Genomic DNA, 22378 nt, shown 5'->3' with positions numbered 1-22378 from the left:
GGGGAGGGAAGGGGAGACGAGTGGATGGCTGTGGTGTTGCGAAGGGGGAGGGGAGGGAGGACGAAAGGGAGGCTGGAGAGGAGAGGGAAGGGAGGGGAGAGCTGAGGGGAAAGGCTGGGCAGGGTTGGCTCTGGGATGAGGAGAGGGGAAGTTGGGTTGGAGGGAGGTAGGGAGGAGGAGAGATGAGGGTAGTTATGAGATGAATATAAGAACTGCGAATGGTGGGATGGTGGAGGAAGGGGGGAGGGAAGTTTAGGGGTGGGAAGGGAAGGTAGGAATGGCTGGGGAGGGGAAGGGGTGGGAGAAACCTTGAGGGAGAAGGGGGGGGGGAGAAAAATAGTAATTAATTCAGGTGGCCAAAACACCCTCACTAGCAACAACATCAACATCAACAACAACAACACTAACCATTCGTGAGAGCTAGAAAAAACATGTAAAAAAAAAACAAATGATTAAAAGGAAGAATTAGGAACAAAAGAGAATGAACAGGAAGTAAAAAAAAAAGAAAAAAAGAGGAAAGACTTATATAAGAAACTTTCACGAACCTTGTAAAAACAGTTCATCAAAATGGATTTCGCTTAAGCACAAGATATTCTCCGGTCTGATGCCTGAAGGAGAACGACAGAACCTTTAATACGGTCATTCTCAGGCTGCCAACTAGAGACTCAAAGCTATAGGCGTTATCTCGTCAGCTTGGGAGGCTTTCTGGCACAGTTAGGGACAATGTTAGCCTACTATTCCACTGTGTCTACTTCACTTTAAATATGTCCTACTATTTCACAGTGTCTGCCTCTCTTTATATATGTCCTACTAATCCTTCACTTTATACATGTCCTACTACTTCACAGCGTCTACTTCTCTTTATACATGTCCTACTACTTCACTGCGTCTACTTCTCTTTATATATGTCCTACTTTATTCATGTCCTACTAATCCTTTACTTTTTATGTCCTATTCTCTCACTGTGTCTACTTCACTTTGTATATATGTCTCATGGTAGCCTACCAATCCACTGCGTCTGCTCTACCGTATGTCTACATTTTCCTCCCTGAAGCATCATTGTAAATAGAATCATCTATGGCCAGAGACGCATATCAAGCATCTCTGAGCATGTGAGAATCATTTATGGCCAGAGAAACATATCAAGCCTCACTAGAATCATATAAGAGAGAATCACCTCTGGCTTGAGACACATATCAAGCCTCTCTTAGCATCATATCAAAGAGAATAATCTATGGCCAGAGTAACATACCAAACCTTTCTAGGTATAATATGTGACAGCAAGAGGAAGTGAGGAATAGAAGATATGAAATATTAGGTAAACTTTCGTCCCTTACTTTACCTCTTCCTTAGCGATTTATTAGCCACACTACACCTTACTATTCTCATGATTTGTTACATATAAATTCTCCGCTCACATCAATAAAAACAGAAATAAAAAGCCAAAGGAGAGATACAGGAACGGCTCCCAAGATCACGAGAAATCAACTCAACCCCTCCGATCCGGTGAAGTGTTCTACAAATACTACAGACGATTGTATTCAGTTCTTGGGGGGGCTTTTGGGGTAGATGAAGGCCAAAATTAACACCCTCCAGCTCGAAAAGGTTCCCAAAAGCCGAGTCAAATCGTCTGGATAGGAAAAATAAGGCGAAAAATACGTCACAGGATTGGGGAGAGACGGTTGTTTTCCGGTGGGCTTGGGGCGCTTTCTGACACTTTTTTTGGGGTGGGGGGTGGGGGGTGGAGAGGGCGGCTGATTATTTCCACATACGATACACTAATGTCCACTTATATGTTATGTATGTAAACCATGATGATACTGGAGGCTCTCACGTATTTATGCCAACTATGGTCACTGTGGCTGGGATTCTCATTTTTACTTATGCAAACTGGGATGATTTTGGAGGGAGATTCTCAGGTTATTAAGGTAAACTAGGATGATTCTGGAGGAGATTCTCAGGTAAGTAATTTATGCAAACCAGGTCGAGTTTGGAGGAAATTCTCATCTATGTCACTTATGGAAATCATGTCGAGTTTCGAGAAGACGGATGACATTGCTACCTATCAACTACACAATCAATTCTTCTAAGTGCCAGTTTTACCCTAGAATACAATATTAGGAAGACAGAAGCACCACAGAATAGAAATCCAAGGTGAAATCGGACAAAATAAATAGGTCAGTAGGAGGTGTTTGAGAGGGTCATGAGTCTGGGGAAATTAGGTATAAAAACCGTATTCTAGTGGGCTGCAGAAGACACGCTGGTATCTCTTCTTAACTGATATATTTTTCTATTGCAATTATCGCTATATTTTTTGGGGAGGCGGGGGCTAATTCATGAGAGTCTGAGTGTTAATACTGATGCTACTAACCCTTTCATGGTCGGGAAATGTTCTAGTAGTCTGTTGCAGCTGTTACCTGACGATTTTAATAGCTGAGTGTGTTAGTATCAATACAGACTTCATAAAAACCACTTGGGAGAATGCTAAAGGTTTATGTGGGTAAAAAATTGTAAAAAAAAACATTCTATACTTCTTTTCAGCTTAACTTGGCCCAGATTTTCGTCGCTTTGCAGCTTATTTCACGTAGCTCAGTGGCAGAGTAAGACAATGCTCCGGCTCTACATTCTTTCCATACTACTTCCATGTGGCTAGCATCATATCCTAGTGCTAATCTGCAACAACTCAGCAGTCAAGATGGCGAGATGGTATTTTTAGACCAAGTTAGAGTGAGAAGAATATAGTACTCCTCCTTTACCTGTTTATTTTTGCGCTTGGTGCTTTCGTGTTTTTCTTTTTAAATATTTACGAAAGCTATGTCTGTGTCGATATTAAAAAGGTAAACACACAAGGGAATATTGACCCACTGAGCTCAGGGACATCGCATTCATTTATATCGTACCATATTCTGAAGATTTAATTTAGTTTAGGATAGATTTTTTCGTACAGGTGTAAGGCAGAGGTGTTAGTACGCATGAATATGGTAACGAAGCAGAATCAGAAATAAATCGGGAAGGAAGAGGTGTTAGTAAGCTTCCTAAATGTACTAGACTTTTCCCTTCCAGACGGTTTTATTCAGCTAGTAGACGTTTCGAAGTGGAGGAGGTTCAACTACGTTCTTCATCAACCCCTTCACTAGTCTGGGTCTGTCTTAAGTGGAATAAAGCCATCTAGAAGTCAGTGTCATTGCCAGGTGTCCACTGATGCGGGGCAAAGGCGGGGTAAAGACGGGGCAAAGACGGGGCAAAGGCGGGGCAAAGACGGGGCAAAGGCGGGGCAAAGTCGGATTACAGGCGAGGCAAAGGCGGGACAAGGACGGGGTAAAGACACAGACGAGGTAAAAACGGGGCAAAGGAGGGGCATAGGCCGGACAAAGGCGGGGCAAAGACGTGGCATAGGCGGGGCAAAGACGTGGCATAGGCGGGGCAAAGACGTGGCAAAGGCGGGCCAAATGCGGGGCAAATGCAGGGCAAAGGCGGGGCAAAGGCGGGGCTTAACTCTAAACTCTATGCTGGGAGGCGGGGCAGTGCCGACAGTGGTACACACATTAAAATAATCTGAACTTTCAAACGGGGGGGGGCGTGAAGGGCAAGGATCTGACTGGAGGGGGGCGGCTATGCAAGAGTTAAAAAAAAAAAAAACACGTCATTGAACTAAAGGGGATGAGTCCCTCCTAGCACCTCCCCTTTAGCGATTTATTATGCAAGTATGTTAATATTCCCCTTGTGATATTTATGTCTTTCTGATATCAAAACAGCAGGCAAGAATAATAAAAGAATATTTAAACCTCCACTGAAGACTAAATCAATGACAAAAAGGTGTTAGGGAGCTTCTTACATACGATAATACAGACAAGAGTGAAAGACAGCAATATCTTACTATACCCAATATTCTAGTAAGATCTGATGATTTTGACTGATACATTCTAAGCTGAGAATAGTTAAATAAAGTACAGATGAATATTACATTATGACGAATATACTGTACTTGGGCAGGTATTCTCAGGTAAGGAAGCTCTGCAACACCTCTTCCTTAGCGGTTTATTTTTGGATGTGGTTGGCTAACATCCAATGTCTGCAGAATATGGCGACGTTTGAAGGATTTATATAACAGAATAAAACAGTAAGGTGTATTAAGCAAAATAAATCGTTTAGGAAGAAGTGTTTGGGGGTTTAATTTTTGGATGTGGCTGGTTAACATCCTCTTTTACGTAATTTATGCAGAATATGGCGATGTTTGAATGATTTATATAACACAAAATAAGACAGTAAGGTGTATAAAGCAAAATAAATCGTTTAGGAGAAGGTGTTAGGGAGTTTTGTTAGCTGAAGAAAGTACGGCCGCTGAGTGACAAGGAAAATTCTGTTCGACTTCTTCCCGAGGGTTTTATCTTTACTGCTTGGCTTTGCTATTATCTTACTGGCTATTTATACCTTCGTAATATCGACACAGATACGTAAATATTCTATAATATTTACGTAGGATGCTGGAATAAGTCGGTAAGGAAGGGGTGCTAGGACGCCTCCTTAGCTGACAAGAGTAAGGACCTTAGACGCACACACCTGAACCTGTGTCTTTATAAAGGTGTCATCTACCTGCTAATCTGCTTCACTGTTAATTATATACAGTAGATCTATATATTTATCTATCCTTAACAAATAGATGTATATGTATGCCTACACAAACATATAAATTGATAAGACACAGGAAATAAATTGGACAAAATTGATAGAGATTTCAGAGCGAGGGGTACCGCTGGCTGAGGATAAGTAGGTCTGTTATTAGCCAAACAAGCTAGCTAATCAAAACAAAGCAAGTGAGAATAAGCATAACACTGATGATAAGTATTTTGGAGCTTACTTTGGCGTCTGGTGTTTATTATTTTGGTGTCTTTGGTGGCGTGAAAATTACCTTCATCATTATCATCATTGTTATCATTCCTACACAAAAACTGATGGGAGGAAAGTTAAAGATGAGAGAGAGAGAGAGAGAGAGAGAGAGAGAGAGAGAGAGAGAGAGAGAGAGAGAGAAACATTAGAAAGATCACAGTGTATTTAACTATTTCAATACACGGCAGAAAACTATCAAATCCTTCTCAGCTTCTCACTCTCACGTACATTTTAAAGTTGCCCAATCTTCAGAATCCGGAGAGAAAAAAAAAAACTCAAAAACTAAGCAAGGATTCATGGTTACATATATTTTCTTTGTGGTTCTGGGAGTGATTTTTAACTATGGAATATTCATAAAGTTTCTGAGTCTGGCGATTTTATGTGATGAGTTGAAATGGATCGAGTAAGTGTGAATCGTTTCGTGTGAGTGAGAAGCAGCAGAGGGTGAGAGAGGGTGAGTGGGAGGGAGAGAGGGAGAGAGAGAAAGAGTGACAGGGAGAGAGGGAAGGTGAGGGAGAGGGGTTAGGACAGGGAGGAAGAGGGGGATGGTTGAAACAGATGAAGGAAAGCGAGATGAGGATGGGGAAGAGAGGATGGAATGGAAAAAAAGCAATATAATGAGGGAGAAGGTGCAAAGTGTGAAAGAGATCTGGGAGAGAAAGAGTGAGGGAGCCAGGGTGATGTAATGGATGGGTGGAGGGGAGGGAGAGAAAGGGAGAAAGAGGAGGAGAGTCTGGAGGGGCAAGGGTTAGGGGAAGGAGGGTGTGAGAGGAGGTAGGAATGATAGGAGGAAAGAAACCACGAAGGGTGAGAGGGTAAACGGACGGTGGAGGGGTGGGGGGAACGGGAGAGAGGAAGGGTAGGAGGATAGAGAGATGGGGTGAAGATGGTAAAGGTTAGAGAAGAGGGGGAGAGGAGGGGGACGAGGATGAGGGGAAACAGGGTGTGGGAGGGACGTTAGGAGGGGTGGTAACGAGAAGGGTTGGCAGGATCAAGGGGGAAGAGGGGGGGAGAAGCAGGAGGAGTGAATACGGTAAGAAGGAGGACTGAGATAGGGAGATAAGATGAAGGAGAGAAAGAAAAGGGGGGTAGGGGATGGGGTAAGGAACAGGGGTGAGAAAGGGAAGTGTAGGAGGAGGATCAAGGTGTGGGAAGACGTGTAGGAAGGGGTTCCGGAAGGGGAGGGGGCGGGAGGGAAGGAGATGCGAAGGCGGTAAAGAAGAGTGAGGCGGCTGAGGAGGGCGAGATGGGTACTCACCCAGATGAATAATGTTCTTCTCGTGCATGTGCTTGACGCCCTCACAGATCTGCCTCATGTAGTTGATCACCTCAGCCTCAGACATCACGTAGCCTTCAGCCGTGATCCTCTCAAACAGCTCACCTCCGGACAGGCTGAAGGAAGGGGGTGGAGGGGGAGAGAGAAGTCTTGGTTACTCAGGCAGACTATACTCCTGTTACTTTAACTTGACCTAAAACTGCCACCTCTCCATCTAGAACCCCGAGTTGTAACAAGAGATTAACACTTGAATACGGTGTTAGTCATGATGAAGTACTACGGAAAGGATGTTGCTGTAGTATGATCTTAGGCCCTTGAGCTATGTGAAATAAACTGCAAAAGGACAAAAGTCTGGGCCAACATAAGGTGAAAGAACTATATACAGTACTGAAATCATCGCAGTTCTAAATGCATGTGGCCTAAACTGGTCATGATAAACAAGTCATCATCATCACCATAATCATTTGAAGTCATATTTATATTTTAAGTATTTGTCTAAACTACTGAGGAAATATAGATAAAACGGTATACACTGAATTTAAAGTCGGCAGATACTACTGTTTAAATCTTATCTTGTCTCCTGATTATTTTCTGCGCGTTCTATTTCTTTTCGACATGGCAGTTTTCTCTAGTTATTATATTACTGATTCCTCTCAGAACTTACAATTCAAAGATAAGGACCATTTCGTCGTCATCTTCGAAGGCGTCATGAAGGTTGATGAGCTTAGGATGGTGGAGGTGGTTCATGATGTCGATCTCTTTACGGATCAGTTCCTTCTCCATGGCCGAGGCGACTGGGATGAACTTGGCTGCAAAGATGTTACCGGTCTTGCGTTCACGGCAGCGATGCACCACACCGAAGGCTCCGGTACCGATCTCCTCCAGGATGTCGTAGTAGTCGTACACAGAGTCGTGCTTGATGTCAACAGGCTGTGGCACATATTTGGAGTACACGTCGAACACAAACTGGTCATAGTCGTCCACGGACTCCTTCCTGCCGCGGATCTTCTTGCCAGTCTCATCCAGCTCGTACTGCTTCTTCTTTGGCTTCTTGACGGCTGGTGCGGGCGTCTCCACCACACTGGTCACCGCCGACGGGTCTGAACGGCCGTACACATTCTCGGCGTAGATGCGGAACTGGTACTGGTGGCCCGGACTCAAGCCCTTGATCTGGGCGGTGGTGAGGCGGGTGTTGGCGCACCTGATCCACGACTCCATAGGCAACTCGCGCTTCTCGATGATGTAGTTGTTGATGTTGGCGCCACCGTCCCAGAGAGGCACCTGCCATGACAGCACACACTCCTTGCCCAGCACACTCTCCACCTTGGGCAGGCGGGGTGGGTCAGGGCGGTCTGTAGAGTAACACACCAAGTTAATGTATACACACTTTAAGTTCCTTGATTTAGGAATTTATACGTAGATGCTACTGAACCTGATGAACCATGCACATAGAATATTAATGCTGTACATACTAAGGAATTGCTTGAGCACCAGAAATATATTGAATGATACCATAATCACCAATGAAAAATAAAATTACATCGTCTGTCTATTTACATGTACTCATATACGAGCATACATTATATCTATCTATGTAGTGTGTCTATAAATGTATGTACTGTATGTATATATGCATATAAATATGTATATACAGTATGCACGTATGTATGTATGTATGTAGCCTATGTATAAAGTTGTTCAAGGTAAGACACAGTACCTGAGATTTGGATCTTGATGATAACGGAGTCAGATCCCAGTTCATTCTCAGCAGTAAGGCGGTAGCTGCCAGTGTCCAGGTTGTTGACATCACGCAGGGTGAGGATGGCGTGTCGCTGCTGAGTCTCAACGTTGTAGTGGCCGCCAGACTCAATAACTTCACCCTCACGCTGCCACTGGATGCGAGGCCTGGGGTTGCCGATGAAGGGGATTTTGATGACGGCGTTCTCACCCTTGTCGAAGAAGGCTGTGTCGCGGAACCTGGGTGGAACGTTGATCTTTGGCGCGACTGCAAGGAGAGAAAGAGAAATACATATTAGCCTAAGAGGAATGTCGATAATTAACGAGACTGGGGGCAAAGAAAGACAAATGTGTGTCAACGTGGGAGGAATGTTGATATCTGGCACAAATGAAGGGAGAGAATCAGGTTTTAAAAATGTGTATCTCCAGTATATTCTTGCAGCTGCATCGAAAGGTAGAATTATGAGTTAGAAATGGGGATCTTTAGCACATTATTGTAAGTTAGGGACCATTAGCAAATCTATTAATAAACAGTATATATCTCTCTCTACCTAGTATGCGAATATTCAAACACAGTCGTTGCAAAAATCATAATGAAAATGACACATGTGATAAAATACAAAATTTGCAAGATTAAACAGCTATCTCTGCATCTGAACACGTCCAAACTGAAATTTCAAGTCCCTTGTTGCTTTACGAGGGTATATATTACAATGCTAACTAAGCGATTTGTTAATGATTACACAAAAATATCCTCTCGTATGTTGTGTACGCCTCTTTTATTTCGACACGGCTACTATGAATAAAATACAGGAGAATATTAACGTGTCCTAAACAGATATCAACTATAGTCGTTTTTTATTTCATCTGATGGACCTGGACCACACGCAGAACATGAATACTAAGTCGTGATTGCGAGAAATTCGATGAATCTTTAGGTATGAGGCAGAATTATCCCTAGTTACTGTTCGGATCAGCTCTTCAGTCTGACTACACTTGGCCATTAACTGAACTGTAAGTGGTTTTAGGATCCCCGTTAGATGAAAACAAACCGACTATAGCAAGGAAGCTGATGTTGATACGGCTCTAGGTGCTCAAGACTCACGTTTGATGGAGATTTCAGCCTTGGTGCTCCTGATGCCGCCGGAGTTCTGAGCACGGCACATGTACTCGTCCTCGTCCTCACCGTAGACATCGTGGACTATGAGAGAGTAGGTATCTCCATCGCGGGTCATGCCGTATTTGGCACTGTTGGTAAGTTCACGCATACCCTTGAACCAGGAGATGTTTGGCCTGGGTTTGCCTGAGATCTGGCAGGTAAGGGTGGCGCTCCTGTGCTGAAGAGCCATCACGTTCTTCAGTGGTGTGATGATGACAGGTGGAGTGGCTGCGTTGGGGTCCTTGATTCTGACAGAGGTGGAGTTGCTAGAGGGCTCGGACATGCCAGCGTCATTCTCAGCAAAGACACGGAACTCGTACTGTCGGTCCTCTATCAAGTTGGCCACATTGATCTGAGGAGCAAGGCAGATGTACTGGTTCACCATCGTCCAGATGTTGGAGCCGATCTCACGCTTCTCGATCCAGTAGCCCTTGATGCGAGAGCCACCATCGCTCTGAGGCTTATCCCATTCCAGGTGCACGAAGTCGCCACCCACCTCGGTAACGTTGGGGATGCCAGGTGGTGAAGGCGGGTCGTAGGGAGCCTTGGCTTTGATGGGGTTGGTGCCTGTGAGGGGCGGTCCCATACCATTCTCGTTGACAGCCATGACACGGAAGAGGTACTCCTGGCCCTCGGTCAGACCCTGCACGGTGAAGGCACAGTCCTTGCAGTAGGAGTTGATGGTTATCCAGTTGGGGTATGTCACATCCTTACGCTCGACCACGTAGTGTGTTACAGGCATTCCACCGTCGTACACAGGTGGACGCCAGGTGAGGTTGCACATGTGGCGGCTGATGTCGGTGACGTCCAATGGGGCAGTGGGGGCGCCAGGGACGCCAGTGATGTACACAGTGAAGCTGCCAGAGACGGAACCAGAGTCGTTCTTGACTGTGAGAGTGTACTGGCCTGCATCCTGCTTCACCACCTCCTTGATGAAGATGATGATGAATTCGTCAAACACAGTAAACTTGAGGCGCTGTGATTCCATGACAGGCTCGCCATTCTGTGTGAGTGTAACATCCAGTGGAAGATCACCGGTGAAGTAGATCTTAATCTTAGTGTTGTCTCTCTCAGGCAGGTAGAGACAATCTGGCATTTGAGTGATACGTGGTGGGTTGCCAATCTTGACATGAGCAACTGAAGTGGCCTGTCCAGCATCATTGGCAGCAACACAAGCGTAGTCTCCCTCATCGACCTCCCACATATCAGAGATAAACAGCTTGAAGTTGCCGTCCTTCTCCTCTGCTGTGATTCTGCCACCCAAGGTCACCTCTCGGCCGTTTCTCAGCCAGCGTGCCGTAGGCATTGGCTTGCCCTCGGCTTGGCATTCCAAGGTGACAGACTTGTGTAGAGCCACGGCGGTGTTCTGGAGGTTCTTGGTGAACCAAGGCTTCTCTCCAGGTGCAGCTTCGCGGATTTTGACAGCCTGGGTGCTCTGTGAGGGGTCAGACTTGCCAGCAGCATTGATAGCAATCACACGGAATTCCACGTCGCTACCTTCTGTCAAGTTAAGGACAGTGTATTGAGTGTCTGTAACATTATAGTCATTGCACTTCATCCAGATGCTGCCCAGCTCGCGCTTCTCAACCATGTAGCCAGTGATACGCGAACCTCCGTCGCTCTCTGGTGGAGTCCATTTGAGGTCCACGTAGTTCCTGCCGATCTTGGTAACGACAGGAGTGCCAGGTGGTGAAGGAGGAGCGTGCTTGCCCTTCATCTTGATCTTCTTGCTTGGTGGTGAGTACTTACTGAAACCAGCTGCATTCTTAGCCTTGACACGGAACTCATACTCGTGGTTGACGAGAAGTGAGTGAACCGTGTAAGAAGTTTCCTTCACCAGGAAGTCATTAGCAGCAGCCCAGTTACTGTCAGTGACATCGCGATACTCCACCTTGTAACCCTGGATCCTGGCACCACCATCGGAGGCTGGCGGGTCCCAGGTGAGGAACACAGAGTTGATGTCGTGATCCAGGATGTTGGGGCGGCCTGGTGGGTCGGGAACAGTGAAGGGGAACTTGGCTGTGATGGGATCCGTAGTCTCCAGAGGATCTGACAGACCATACTGGTTCTCTGCTCTGACACGGAACATGTAGGTCCTATTTGGTTCAAGACCCATGACGTCGTAGTGGCAGGAGCGCGCAAAGGCGGATACCTTGGTCCACATGCCAGTGACAGGTTCGAGACGCTCCACCTGGTAGTTGGTGATGGGGGAACCACCGTCGTCGAGAGGAGGACGCCAGGACAGGGAGCAGGTCTCGGGGGTGATGTCCGACACTTCCAGAGGTCCCTGAGGCGGTGAGGGACGGTCCACGACGTTCACCTTGCATGAACCTGAATCCGCACCCTCGCTGTTGGTCAGTTTGACAGTGTACTTGCCGATGTCAGTACGCTTGGCACACTTGTTGATGAAGACAGTGGAGCCAGTGTCCATATGGAACTGGATGCGGTCGTCGGGAGTGATTTCGTTGGGGCCTATCCACCACTGAACCTTGGGCTGTGGTGAGGCGATGAAGGGCACAGTGATGGTGAACTCCTCGCCTGCGATCACGGTCATGTCACGGATGCTCAGGTCAGAGGTGATCTTTGGAGCACCTGAAATGAACAATAAAGTGCGTTTAATTCCTCAATATTCTGCTTTGGAACACCTAAAATGAATACAATGTGAACATATACGTCTGTGTTTAATTTCTTAATATTCTGCTAGTATTCCTTGATTGTGTATTATATCAGTGCCAATCACGGTCATAAACTGTTAACAAATTACCTTTTAGCATAAATGATTCATTTTAGAAATGTTAGTTTTGCATATAAATTTTAATGTGAAAAAAATGCCAAGTAAAACTGTCTCATCTTTTGTACGTGGGAAAGCAGTGTGAAATGTTTTCTGGTACACAAACTGCATCCAGCCAGCACTTACGGTAGCTGATGCACTTGATATTCTCGCTTGGGTCACTCCATGGGCCCTGTCCGGCGGCGTTGATGGCGGCCACACGGAACTCATACACCTGGTGCTCGATGAGGTTGATGACACGGTAGGTGGTGTCCTTGACCATGGCGTGCGAGGCCTTGGACCAGCTCAGTTCGCCCACTACCCTCTTCTCCACCGTGTAGCCCTGGATGTGCGCCCCGCCATCGTGACGCGGCTTGGTCCACGTGATGGTGATGGAGTCCTCGGTGGATTCCAGTCCACGGGGGGCGCCGGGGGGACCAGGGGGATCTAAGAGGGGCAGGGATTTTTAGTGTACGTCAACAATACAATTATCATCATGACTGTCATCACGTAATCATCATCATCATTACAACCCTCTTCCTCACGAAGATACGAGCGGGGTACATTATCATAGTCTACACAATAGCAAAATTAATTCAGAAGAGGTAATATTGTTTTAAAAGAGGTAATATTGTTTTAAATGTTATCTACAGGTCTGAACTGTGTCTACTGTCATTAGAAGAACATCCAGATAGGGCCAAAACTATTGTAAGTGGGTAATGCTTTTAAATATTAATGCACATGATTGAGCAATCGTGAGGAGGGTTAATGTATGTGTGTGTGTGTGTGTGTGTGTGTGTGTGTGTTATGTAGGCATGAAAATATGTGTGATGAAGGAATTAAAGTGTGAGTGTTTGTGTGCTAAAGGTCTAACTCACCGAAGGGATGGCGTGCCCTGATGGGAGTGGGTGTGGTGCAGGGGTCGGACTGGCCATACTGGTTCTCTGCCATCACACGGAAATCGTACTCCTTGCCCACGGTCAGGTTCCGGATGCGGAGGAAGGGCGCGGTGACGTAGCTGCTCACCTTGATCCAGTTGCCCTTGCCCTCCCGCTTCTCCACCACGTAGTTGGTGATCTCGGCGCCACCGTTGTCCTTGGGTGGGTTCCAGAAGAGCGTAAGGGCGTCTCCGCCAAACTCGTCAGCACGCAGGTTCTCTGGAGGTGCGGGGCGGTCCAGTACCCTCACGTTCACGGATACCGTGTCGAAGCCAGATGGGTTCTGGAGACGCAGCTTATATGGGCCAGTGTCGGAGCGCTTGGCATTAGTCACGATCATGGCACAGTAATCATCAGTGAGCTGCTCGTGGATGCGACGGTCCTGATCGATCTTGATCTCATTGTCGTCATGGTACCAGGTGGATGTAGGCTTGGGGAAGCCAGTGTAGGGGACGTGGATGGAAAAGTCCTCGCCAGCACGGACGGTGATGTCCCTGATGCCACTAAGGTCAATGCGTGGCTTGTTGGCTTGTTCCTCAATCTTGATGAGGCTAGACGGGCGTGACGGGGCGGAGGGTCCCACCTCGTTGACGGCAATCACCCTGAAGTAATATTCCTCCTGCTCAGTGAGACCCAGCACGGTGTAGATGGGCTCGGGGTGTGGCAGGCTGTTGGCAGGGGTCCATTCCTCCTCGTCCTTCTGGCGGTACTCCACGTAGTAGCCCTTGATCTTGGCACCTCCGTCCTGAGCGGGTGGTCGCCATGACAGGGTGACACAGTTGCGTCCAATGCGGTCTGGTCGAGGTGGCTCGGGCGCGGAGGGCACGTCTGTGGGGGAGATCACACATTTATGATAAAGGCTCAACGCATCTTTCACTATCCTACCTCTAACAGTGCTTCATCTAAGAAGTGTACCTATCAGTTAACCATTAACAGATGCCTGATGACAAAGGTGATAGAGGGTGGGTGTGAAAACTGTTTATTTGATTTTAATGACATTCACCTCTACCGTCTGTCTGTCTATCTGTCTGTCTATCTAATCATAAAATCATCCTCCGCCCTTGCCCCGATACTCACACTTCTGAACCTTAGCCACGATGGAGTTGCTAGGCTTGCTGGGTTTGCCTGGGCCGGCCTCGTTCAGCGCTATGACACGGAACTCGTAGCGGCTGCCCTCGCTCAGACCTTGCACTGTGTACTGGGTGTTGGGGGTGGGGTAGTGGTTCACCTGAGGGAAGGAAGAAAAAATTAGTCATGAAAAAGCACGAAGAAACAAATGAATAAATTAATGAATACAGTACAATGGAAAAAATGCTGCTGATAAATAACGACAAGGAGAATAAAATCAGTGGTAGAGCTAGTCGCGAGAAACAAGAAAAAAATTAATTGCGCATAGGGAAATATCCTGAATATCAATAGCGAAGCGGAGAAAAAGATCGGTTAGGGAAAGTTTTTTATGATTTAAAATATATAAGTTTAGATGACAAAGAATTATAGTTTTAGACGGCGAAAGTATAATACGTTATCTTCAACTAAAAAACAAAAAGAAACTATACAAGGACAGAAAATGGGAGAGCAGAAACCTCCCTGATTCACTCAAACGTTCTGTTCGCTGTCTGCTTAATGTTTTCGCTGATTCTTATGGGCTCCTGTTGGTGAAATGCGTGTCAAATATACTAAAACCCGATGCGAGGCAAACTGAAATAAAAAAATAAAAAAAGAAACGAGAACCCTGGAAAAAAAAAAAACGAAACCCTTCCCCACCATGAAAAACAGAGAACAACAGAACCTTTCCTCACCCTAAAAAAGAAAAGGAAAAACAGACTCCATCACCCTAGGAAAAGTGAAAAACAGAATCCCTTACTTGTGAAAAATAAAGCCACAACAGAACCGTTCCTTACCCTTATCCACTCGCCGCCCCTCTCGCGCTTCTCGATGACGTAGCCAGTAACGGGCCTGCCACCGTTGTTCGCGGGCGGCTTCCATTCCAGCGAGCATGTGGACGGGCTGTATCCGGTAATGTCGGGCTTCTCTGGGGCATCGGGCGGGTCGAAGGGGTTCTTGGCTTCCACTGGCTTCCCTTCAAGGGGCTCCGACACGCCGTACATGTTCTCGGCACGCACACGGAACCGGTACTTCTTGCCCTCCTCCAGGCCCTGAAGACGAAGAAGTAGAAGTTAAATCCTGTGTTAATTTGCTGGACTGCTCTCCTCTCTCTCTCGCTCTCTCTCTCCCTCTCTCTCTGTCTCTCTCTCTACTTCTACTACTATTATTTCAATCCTACCTATCTATCTAGCTAGCTATCTACAAAACCAGCGACTCTCTACGCACCTTGACAGTGAAATTGCACTTGGGACAGTAGCCAGGCACAACCTTCCACATATCGTAGTTGGCCTCCGTCTTCTCCACCACGTACCCGGTGATCTCTGAACCACCGTTGTCCTGAGGGGGGTTCCACGAGAGGGAGACGGTGTGGGCGGTGATGTCCGTGGGCGTGAGTGGGCCAATGGGCGGGCCGGGCTTGTCCACCACGATGACCTGAAGGGAACGTACATCATCATTATCATCATCATCATCCCTATTTCCCACTACTTTTAATAGGATAGATAGGAGCTAAAATAGGAATATGAAAAAAAAAACAAGAGTAGGATCACTTATAAACAGAAAGCCTTGAGAAATTGGGTTATATACTAATTCCTTCATCATTTTCAAACCTTCGTGTTACTCACCTCGATATTGGCGGAGTCTTTGCCGTATGGGTTCGAGGCGGTGATGGAGTAGGTGCCAGAGTCCTCCCGCCGAGATTTGTCCACGTACAGGCGGCAGTGGTCGCTCGTAGTCTCCATCTGGGGACGGTAAAATCCTCATCAGTATCTTCAGTGTTATTATCATCATTATTGTTATTGTTATTATTATTATTACTATTTATTATTATTGAAGAAGATGGGGAAAGGGTAAAAAAATCGTGTGGGATGCTAACAAGAAGAGAGAGAGAGAGAGAGGAGAGAGAGAGAGAGAGAGAGAGAGAGAAGAAAAAGGAATAGAAGGAGGAAAGACACTAAGAACGCGAGGAACAGGGACTAAACAAAACAAGAAATGGGGACACAGAGAGGAGAGAGATGAGAGATACAGAAATAGGATAAAAAGAGACGGTAAAGAGAAGTGAAGGTGACACAAAGAAATGACAAGATGATAAACGCGGCTGAACGACAGGAAGTAAGAGAAAAAGCGGTATAAAGGAAAAGGAGGGAAAAAACAGCTGATAGGACGAAGATAAGGAACGAAGAGAAAAGGGGAAAACGATAACACATGAAAGACACATCCGTAGAAGAAAAAGGAAGGGAAAGAGAAGAGAGGGTGACATAAAAGAACTTGGAAGAAGAGAAAAGAAGACAGAATCATGAAGACCAAGGGAAACTGATGTAAAATGTGGACTGGGGAAGAGGAAAGAGGAATCCCACCCAGTCCCAGTACCCACCGAGGTCCTCTTTGTGGGTTCCAGTTTCTTGCTCTCCTTGGCCCATTCGCAGGTGGGTGTGGGGGCGCCTGAGAGCGGGATCTTGATGTCGATGGGTTCTCCGGCACGCACCTTGAGTTTCTTGCCCAGCAGCCCGTCCAGGTACAGCTTGGGTGCCTCTGTGGTGGGGTATTAGAACACCATCATCATCATCATCATCATCACTGGCAACATCATTATTAGGGCTGTCACTCTCGTCACCACCATCATCGTAATTATCGTCATTTGTCAGTCATCATCACCATAATCATCATCATTACCCCAACTCAATTACCTACTGCAGTACTTCAAGGGGGTTGGCAGAATCTAAATCACGGTCATTATCTGATCCCACCGATCAAACTCAAATTTTTCCTGTCTTGACCTAGGCTACATATATCAGTAATTAAGCATCAATAATACTGCGTACTGACCGCGCATGGGCTTGGCAGCGATGGCCTGTGATGGGTCTGATGGGTTGGAAGGTCCCATCTTGTTGTGAGCAACGACACGGTACTGGTACTGCTCGCCCTCGTTGACACTGTCGTCTGTAAACTCTGTGCCACGTACGGGATCGCGGTTGACCTTCTTCCATCGGCCAGAGTGGATGCCACAGCGCTCCACGTCGTACCCGGTGATGGGCGACCCGCCGGTGGAGCGAGGCGGAGACCAAGCGATCTTGATGAAGTCCTTGTCCGAGTCCTTGCAGAATGGTCGGCCGGGGGTGCCGGGAACGTCTGTGTAGAAATAAGGTGGTGCCGGTATTACCATATATTACACAAAAGTCATCTTCATTGGATACCCTATTAATTTCAGAGGGTTGATCCCTTAAAAAATCATAGAAATCAAGGACAGAAATGTTCATCATGGTTAATATAACAGCGCAGTTCACACCATACCGCTGTGAGCAATACATATATTCCAGAAGTATTGCCGTGACACAAGGAAAGTCACCTACATAATGGCAGTTTAAGATGTTACTGTAAACTATACCGACTTGCGAAAATGAACTTCACCATTTCGATACCGTAAATAATTTTCTACAGTCATCTTACTCTAAGCTGGATATAGAGAAGAATATACCCACCTGCAGAGGCCTTGGCAGTGACGGGCTTCTCGGATTCCAGAGGCTCGCCCTGGCCCTGCATGTTCTCTGCCCTGACACGGAATTCGTAAGTGTTGCCCTCCAGGAGACGCGGCACAGTGGCGTGAGTGGTCTTGGGGTCTACCCAGTTCACGGCGGGAACCCAGCCACCACCGTGGGTCACGTCCCTCTTCTCGATCACGTAACCACTGTTGGAGTCACATATAAACATCGTGAATTAACAGCACCATAATACCAAGAGCTTAACAGAAATACGTAGCTAACTATATACTTCCTCCTTCTCGATCGCATAACCATTGTTTGAGTCAGATATAATCATTATAAACTGTCACATACAAACATCGTAAACTATCACATATAAACATCGTAAACTATCATATATAACATCATAAACTAACAGCACCACATTATCAAAAGCTTAACAGAAAAATGTAGCAAATTTTTGTATGCGTCCCTCTTCTCGACCACATAACCACTGTCATGGAATAAGGTAAACAAAACATGAGACCTATAACAGTATAAAGAAAAACTGGAAAATTATCTCAGACATTTTAACCCGAATACTTAATTCCTGTTATTACGTATTTAATAGTTCATTCTTGTTACCTTTAGCCCCTGTTGTTTACCTTAATTGAGATTTTTGGAACTGGAAGCAGCAAACAGTTTTCATGAAGCCTTTCAGTACGAGCAATCTTTCCTATTTTGAATTAAAGCATGGAGGAGGGAAAAAAAAAAACTAAGCAGACGTCACCGTATTAAAAGGGTTAAAGCTGTCAAAAAAGTGTCATATTAGTGTCAAACAGTGTCATACTCACGTGATAGGACTGCCGCCATCATCAGTGGGAGGCTTCCAGGACATGACCACGCTGTTGGCCTGGACTTCCTCGTAGGTCAGCGGTCCCTCGGGTGCTCCAGGCGTGTCCAGGATGGTCACATGGAAGGTGCCCTCGTCCTGACCGCTCTCGTTCTTGGCCCTGACGCGGTATTCCCCGGAGTCGGCGCGGGTGGTGTTGACCGTGTGAAGGACAGTGTGGTTGTTGATGGCCGTGATGGTGGTGCGGACGTCAATCTGGAAATGGAGATACAAATGAATAACAGCTACAGAAATGCATGACAATAGTAACTACAAGAAGATACGAGAGAATCATAACTACAAAGAGATACGAGAGAATAACTGAAAAAAAAAAAGGCGAGAGAAGGACAAGAAGAATGAGATGAGGACTAATTAACGATACCGATGAATAATAACTCAAAAAAATACAGATCACTATTATATACAGAGAGGACATATCACCCCTCAAACAATTTATTTATTATTTTATTTTCTATTGTCCAGCTCTAGGCACAGACTTGATAACCCGTTCTCTGAGGTCCGGCAGTAGTCCTACCTGCCACACTCCTTCACATATCACCATTTCTGTGCTAATACTCACCACCTATACCGAGTATATGTTCAGGCCCTCTCATTTAGGCTCGGTGTATGGCATTGGCGGGGGTGAGGGTACTTTTAGGAGACAATTTAAGCCTCCATTAACAGAATTCATCATCAGATTGGTCCCAGAGCTGCCCATAAACCCTCAACACGTTCCGCCTTACCTGTAGTTCCTTGTCATCGTTGAACCAGAAGATGGAAGGCTCTGGTTCGCCGATGTACTCCACGTCGACATGAAGCACCTGGCCGGCCTTGATGCGGATGTCGTAGAGCGGGCCCAGGATCTTAGGCTTCACTGTAAGGGTAGAGACGAGGGGTGGTTGAGAGTTGGTGTGTTTTGCTGTCCATCTGTTTTTGGGGTATCTATCTGTCTCTATCTGTCTGTCCATCTATTTATCTATCTATGCATCTGTCTTTCCACGTCTATCTGCTTGTCTAAATACCTGTTTCTCTGTGTCCGTTTGTCTATTTAGTTATCATTCTGTTTACTTGACTGGTTATCTGTCGATCTCTTTATATATACAGATCCCTTTATATATATACAGTATCTCTCTCTCTCTCTCTCTCTCTCTCTCTCATACTCACAGTGCCTTGGCCTGCAAATCACGGAGTCGGATGGTTCAGATGGCTCTGAGTTGCCGACCTTGTTCACGGCGATGACCCTAAACTCGTACTCCTGTCCCTCCGTCAGGTTAGGCACGGTGCCCTTGGTCTCTGGTCCGCTCAGTCTGGCCGCGGTCTGCCAGTAGGGTGATCCACGCTCCTTCTTCTGGATGATGTAGCCCTTGATGGGGGCGCCACCGTCGTTTGGAGGAGGGGTCCATTCCAGATCAACGTGATCGCTGTCCCAGTCTGTTACCTTTGGCCTACCTGGTGGACTTGGCTCGTCTGGGGGAGTAATGATGGAAGATTATTAATGGTATGGTAATGGAAGCTGAAAAAAAAAAAATCCATCTCCATATTCTTGCTGCTGCTTGTCTAGAGAGAAATGATCAGGGAGTAACGGTAACATTATTGAAAGAAAATAGCTAATTATATAATTACTGCTGCTCACTTAAAGAGAAATGGAAAGGAAAGTGAGAGGTAATGTTATACATGGTGGTAAAAATGAATGCTGGCCCTTTAGGTATGGACAAGTCTGTCTTTATTATATTTCTGTTACCACTAAATCATTTTATTCAGACTGAGAGAGACCATCGTTGTGAAATGGTTTTAATAAGTCTGTTAACCGTTTCAGTCCAATGATATCTCATATTATATTCCTGTTATAGCAAGATTATTTAATTTGGAAGACATAACTCGTGGCAAAGGAGTTAATGAATAAACCGTACTTAATGCATGACGTGACGACTTACCCTGTGCATTCTTGGCGATGATGCTCTTGTCAGTGGAGAGAGGCTCTGACTCGCCAATAGCGTTGACGGCCTTGACTCTGAAGTGGTACTCCTTCATGTGCACCAGACCCTGAACATCTGCTGTCAGTCCGGACACTTCAGCCACCTCGGTCCAGGTGCCGCGAGACACGTCCATCTTCTCCACCAGGTAGTGCAGGATGGGGGAGCCGCCATCATCAAGAGGTGTTTCGAAGGACACCTTGCAGCTCTCACGGGTGACGTCATGCACCCTCAGTGGTCTCTCGGGTGGTGCGGGTCGGTCCAGCACAGTCACGTTGCCTGAAGCGGACACCTTACCCAGTTCGTTCTCCAGAGTCAGGGTGTAGCGACCGCTGTCAGAACGCTGAGCGAAGGGAATGTCAAGGATGGTCTGCTTGCCGTATGTCTGCAGGTCCACGCGGTCAGACTCAACCACGGGATTGCCGTTGACGGTCCACGACACCTTTGGCCTGGGTGCGCCACGGATGGGCACAGTGTAGTTGAGGCGGGTGTTGACCTTGATGACCTGATCTTCAAGGGTCTTGGTGTCAATGGCAGGCTTCTCAAAGCGAGCCTTGCACACCACCGGCTGTGAGGCCTCAGATGGTTCAGAGTTGCCGGCCTTGTTGACGGCAATGACACGGAACTGGTACTCCTCACCCTCCTCCAGGTCCGGCACAGACGCCTTGGGGCCGTGCTTGGCTGGCACCTCCACGGCCTTCTCCCATGGACCGAATCGCTTCTTCTTCTCAATGACGTAGTGAGAGATGGGAGCACCACCATCATTGCGAGGTTCGGTCCATTGCAGGTCAACACGGTCCTTGTCCCAGTCCATGATCTCAGGTACACCAGGCTTGCTTGGCTTGCTGTATGGGTCCTTGGCAGTAATGGTGTCAATGCCTGTCAGAGCAGGACCTTGACCCTGACGGTTGAGTGCTGACACACGGAACTTGTAATCGTGACCTTCAATGAGATTGTCGGCGGTGAAGCTGGTGTCCTTGACTTCACCACACGGCACCCAGCGGTAGGTGTCCATGTCCATCTTCTCCACCGCGTAGCCTATGATGTCAGAACCACCATCATCCTTGGGCGGCTTCCATGAGATAGTACAGCCACTGCGGTTGACGTTGGAGTACTTAAGAGGTCCTTCTGGGGCGCCAGGCGCGTCAAGCACGGTGATCTTGACGGTGCACGTGTCCTCACCATTCTTGTTACGTGCAGTGAGGGTGAAAGCACCGCTGTCGGACCTCTTGCAGTCGAAGATCTTGATGGTGGTCATGTAGTCGTCGTTGATGATGGATAGGCGGTCGGTGGGGTAGAGGTCGTTGTCATTGACGCGCCACTGCTTGGTGGCAGGTGGCTCGCCAACCACTGGCACTGGCAGGTTCAAGTTCTCTCCGGCCTTGATCCTCACGTCAACCATAGCATTGCGGTCAATGCGAGGAGGAACTGCAAAAGAAACGCAAATATCACAACTGTAAAATGGTTCCTTAAATGTTAATTTTCATATGAGGAACTAAATACTGTTTCATTTGCTATATTCTTGAATAATGTTTCATGCACATCGAGGACATGAATGATGTGTTTCATATTAAGAATCCGTTTGGCAGGAAAAAATATGTGGCCTTTGCGTGTCTTGATTTCACAGTGCAGTGAATTATTCAGAGGGAAAAATTACAACCATATATTGCAGCTGTGTGTCTTGTGGGCATAATTTTTACATGGATATTGACTTACGATTCTTAGGCCTGGCAACGTGCGGCTTGGTGGGCTCAGAGGGCTCGCCGGGACCAGCCTTATTTATGGCGGTGACACGGAACTCGTACACGTTGCCCTCCATCAGGTCAGGCACGTGAGCCTTACACTCGTCACCATCCACAGTGGCACACTTGTCCCACAGCGGGCTGGGGGAAGGGAGAGACAAATTACTGGTCATCATCATCATCATCAACATCATCACCATAGTCCTGATCCGTCCTCCTCTAGAGATGGGACAATAAGTAATAGCTTCTTTCATGTTGTTTATTTCAACTGATTAACTATATCAGATATTGTGTGGACGCATTTTTTTTTACTTAGAACTGAGATTTTTTTGTCTATGAAACTTTTAACATAGCCATAGTATACCCACAAAAGCGAAGTTAAAAAAAAAAAAAAATGGCATAACATTACACCTTGAGATAGTACAGCACACGTGTCAAAGAT

The 22378-nt window shown here is 46.6% G+C and overlaps 1 protein-coding gene across 6 annotated transcripts in view; it reads right to left on the bottom strand.

Moving 5' to 3' along the window:
- bt (projectin protein bent) overlaps positions 1-22378 on the bottom strand; it is a 269793-nt gene that overhangs the window by 22471 nt on the left and 224944 nt on the right. For all 6 annotated transcript variants that reach the window (XM_080270134.1, XM_080270136.1, XM_080270137.1 and 3 more), the window contains 18 exons: positions 21911-22077; positions 20156-21622; positions 19386-19688; positions 18965-19095; positions 18184-18437; positions 17351-17556; positions 16698-17000; positions 16246-16403; positions 15497-15613; positions 15099-15305; positions 14669-14923; positions 13845-13995; positions 12708-13595; positions 11977-12276; positions 9006-11651; positions 7881-8168; positions 6828-7515; positions 6146-6279 (listed from right to left, as the gene is read on the bottom strand). In XM_080270134.1, coding sequence (XP_080126260.1) covers positions 6146-6279; positions 6828-7515; positions 7881-8168; positions 9006-11651; positions 11977-12276; positions 12708-13595; positions 13845-13995; positions 14669-14923; positions 15099-15305; positions 15497-15613; positions 16246-16403; positions 16698-17000; positions 17351-17556; positions 18184-18437; positions 18965-19095; positions 19386-19688; positions 20156-21622; positions 21911-22077 — 8663 coding nt within the window. The remainder of the gene's footprint in view (positions 1-6145; positions 6280-6827; positions 7516-7880; positions 8169-9005; positions 11652-11976; positions 12277-12707; positions 13596-13844; positions 13996-14668; positions 14924-15098; positions 15306-15496; positions 15614-16245; positions 16404-16697; positions 17001-17350; positions 17557-18183; positions 18438-18964; positions 19096-19385; positions 19689-20155; positions 21623-21910; positions 22078-22378) is intronic.

Source organism: Coenobita brevimanus, chromosome 39 (genome assembly GCF_032717465.1).
Source record: "Coenobita brevimanus isolate Jiangsu-jjx chromosome 39, ASM3271746v2, whole genome shotgun sequence".
Lineage (NCBI taxonomy): Eukaryota > Metazoa > Arthropoda > Malacostraca > Decapoda > Coenobitidae > Coenobita > Coenobita brevimanus.
This window is presented reverse-complemented; position numbering and strand designations above follow the sequence as displayed.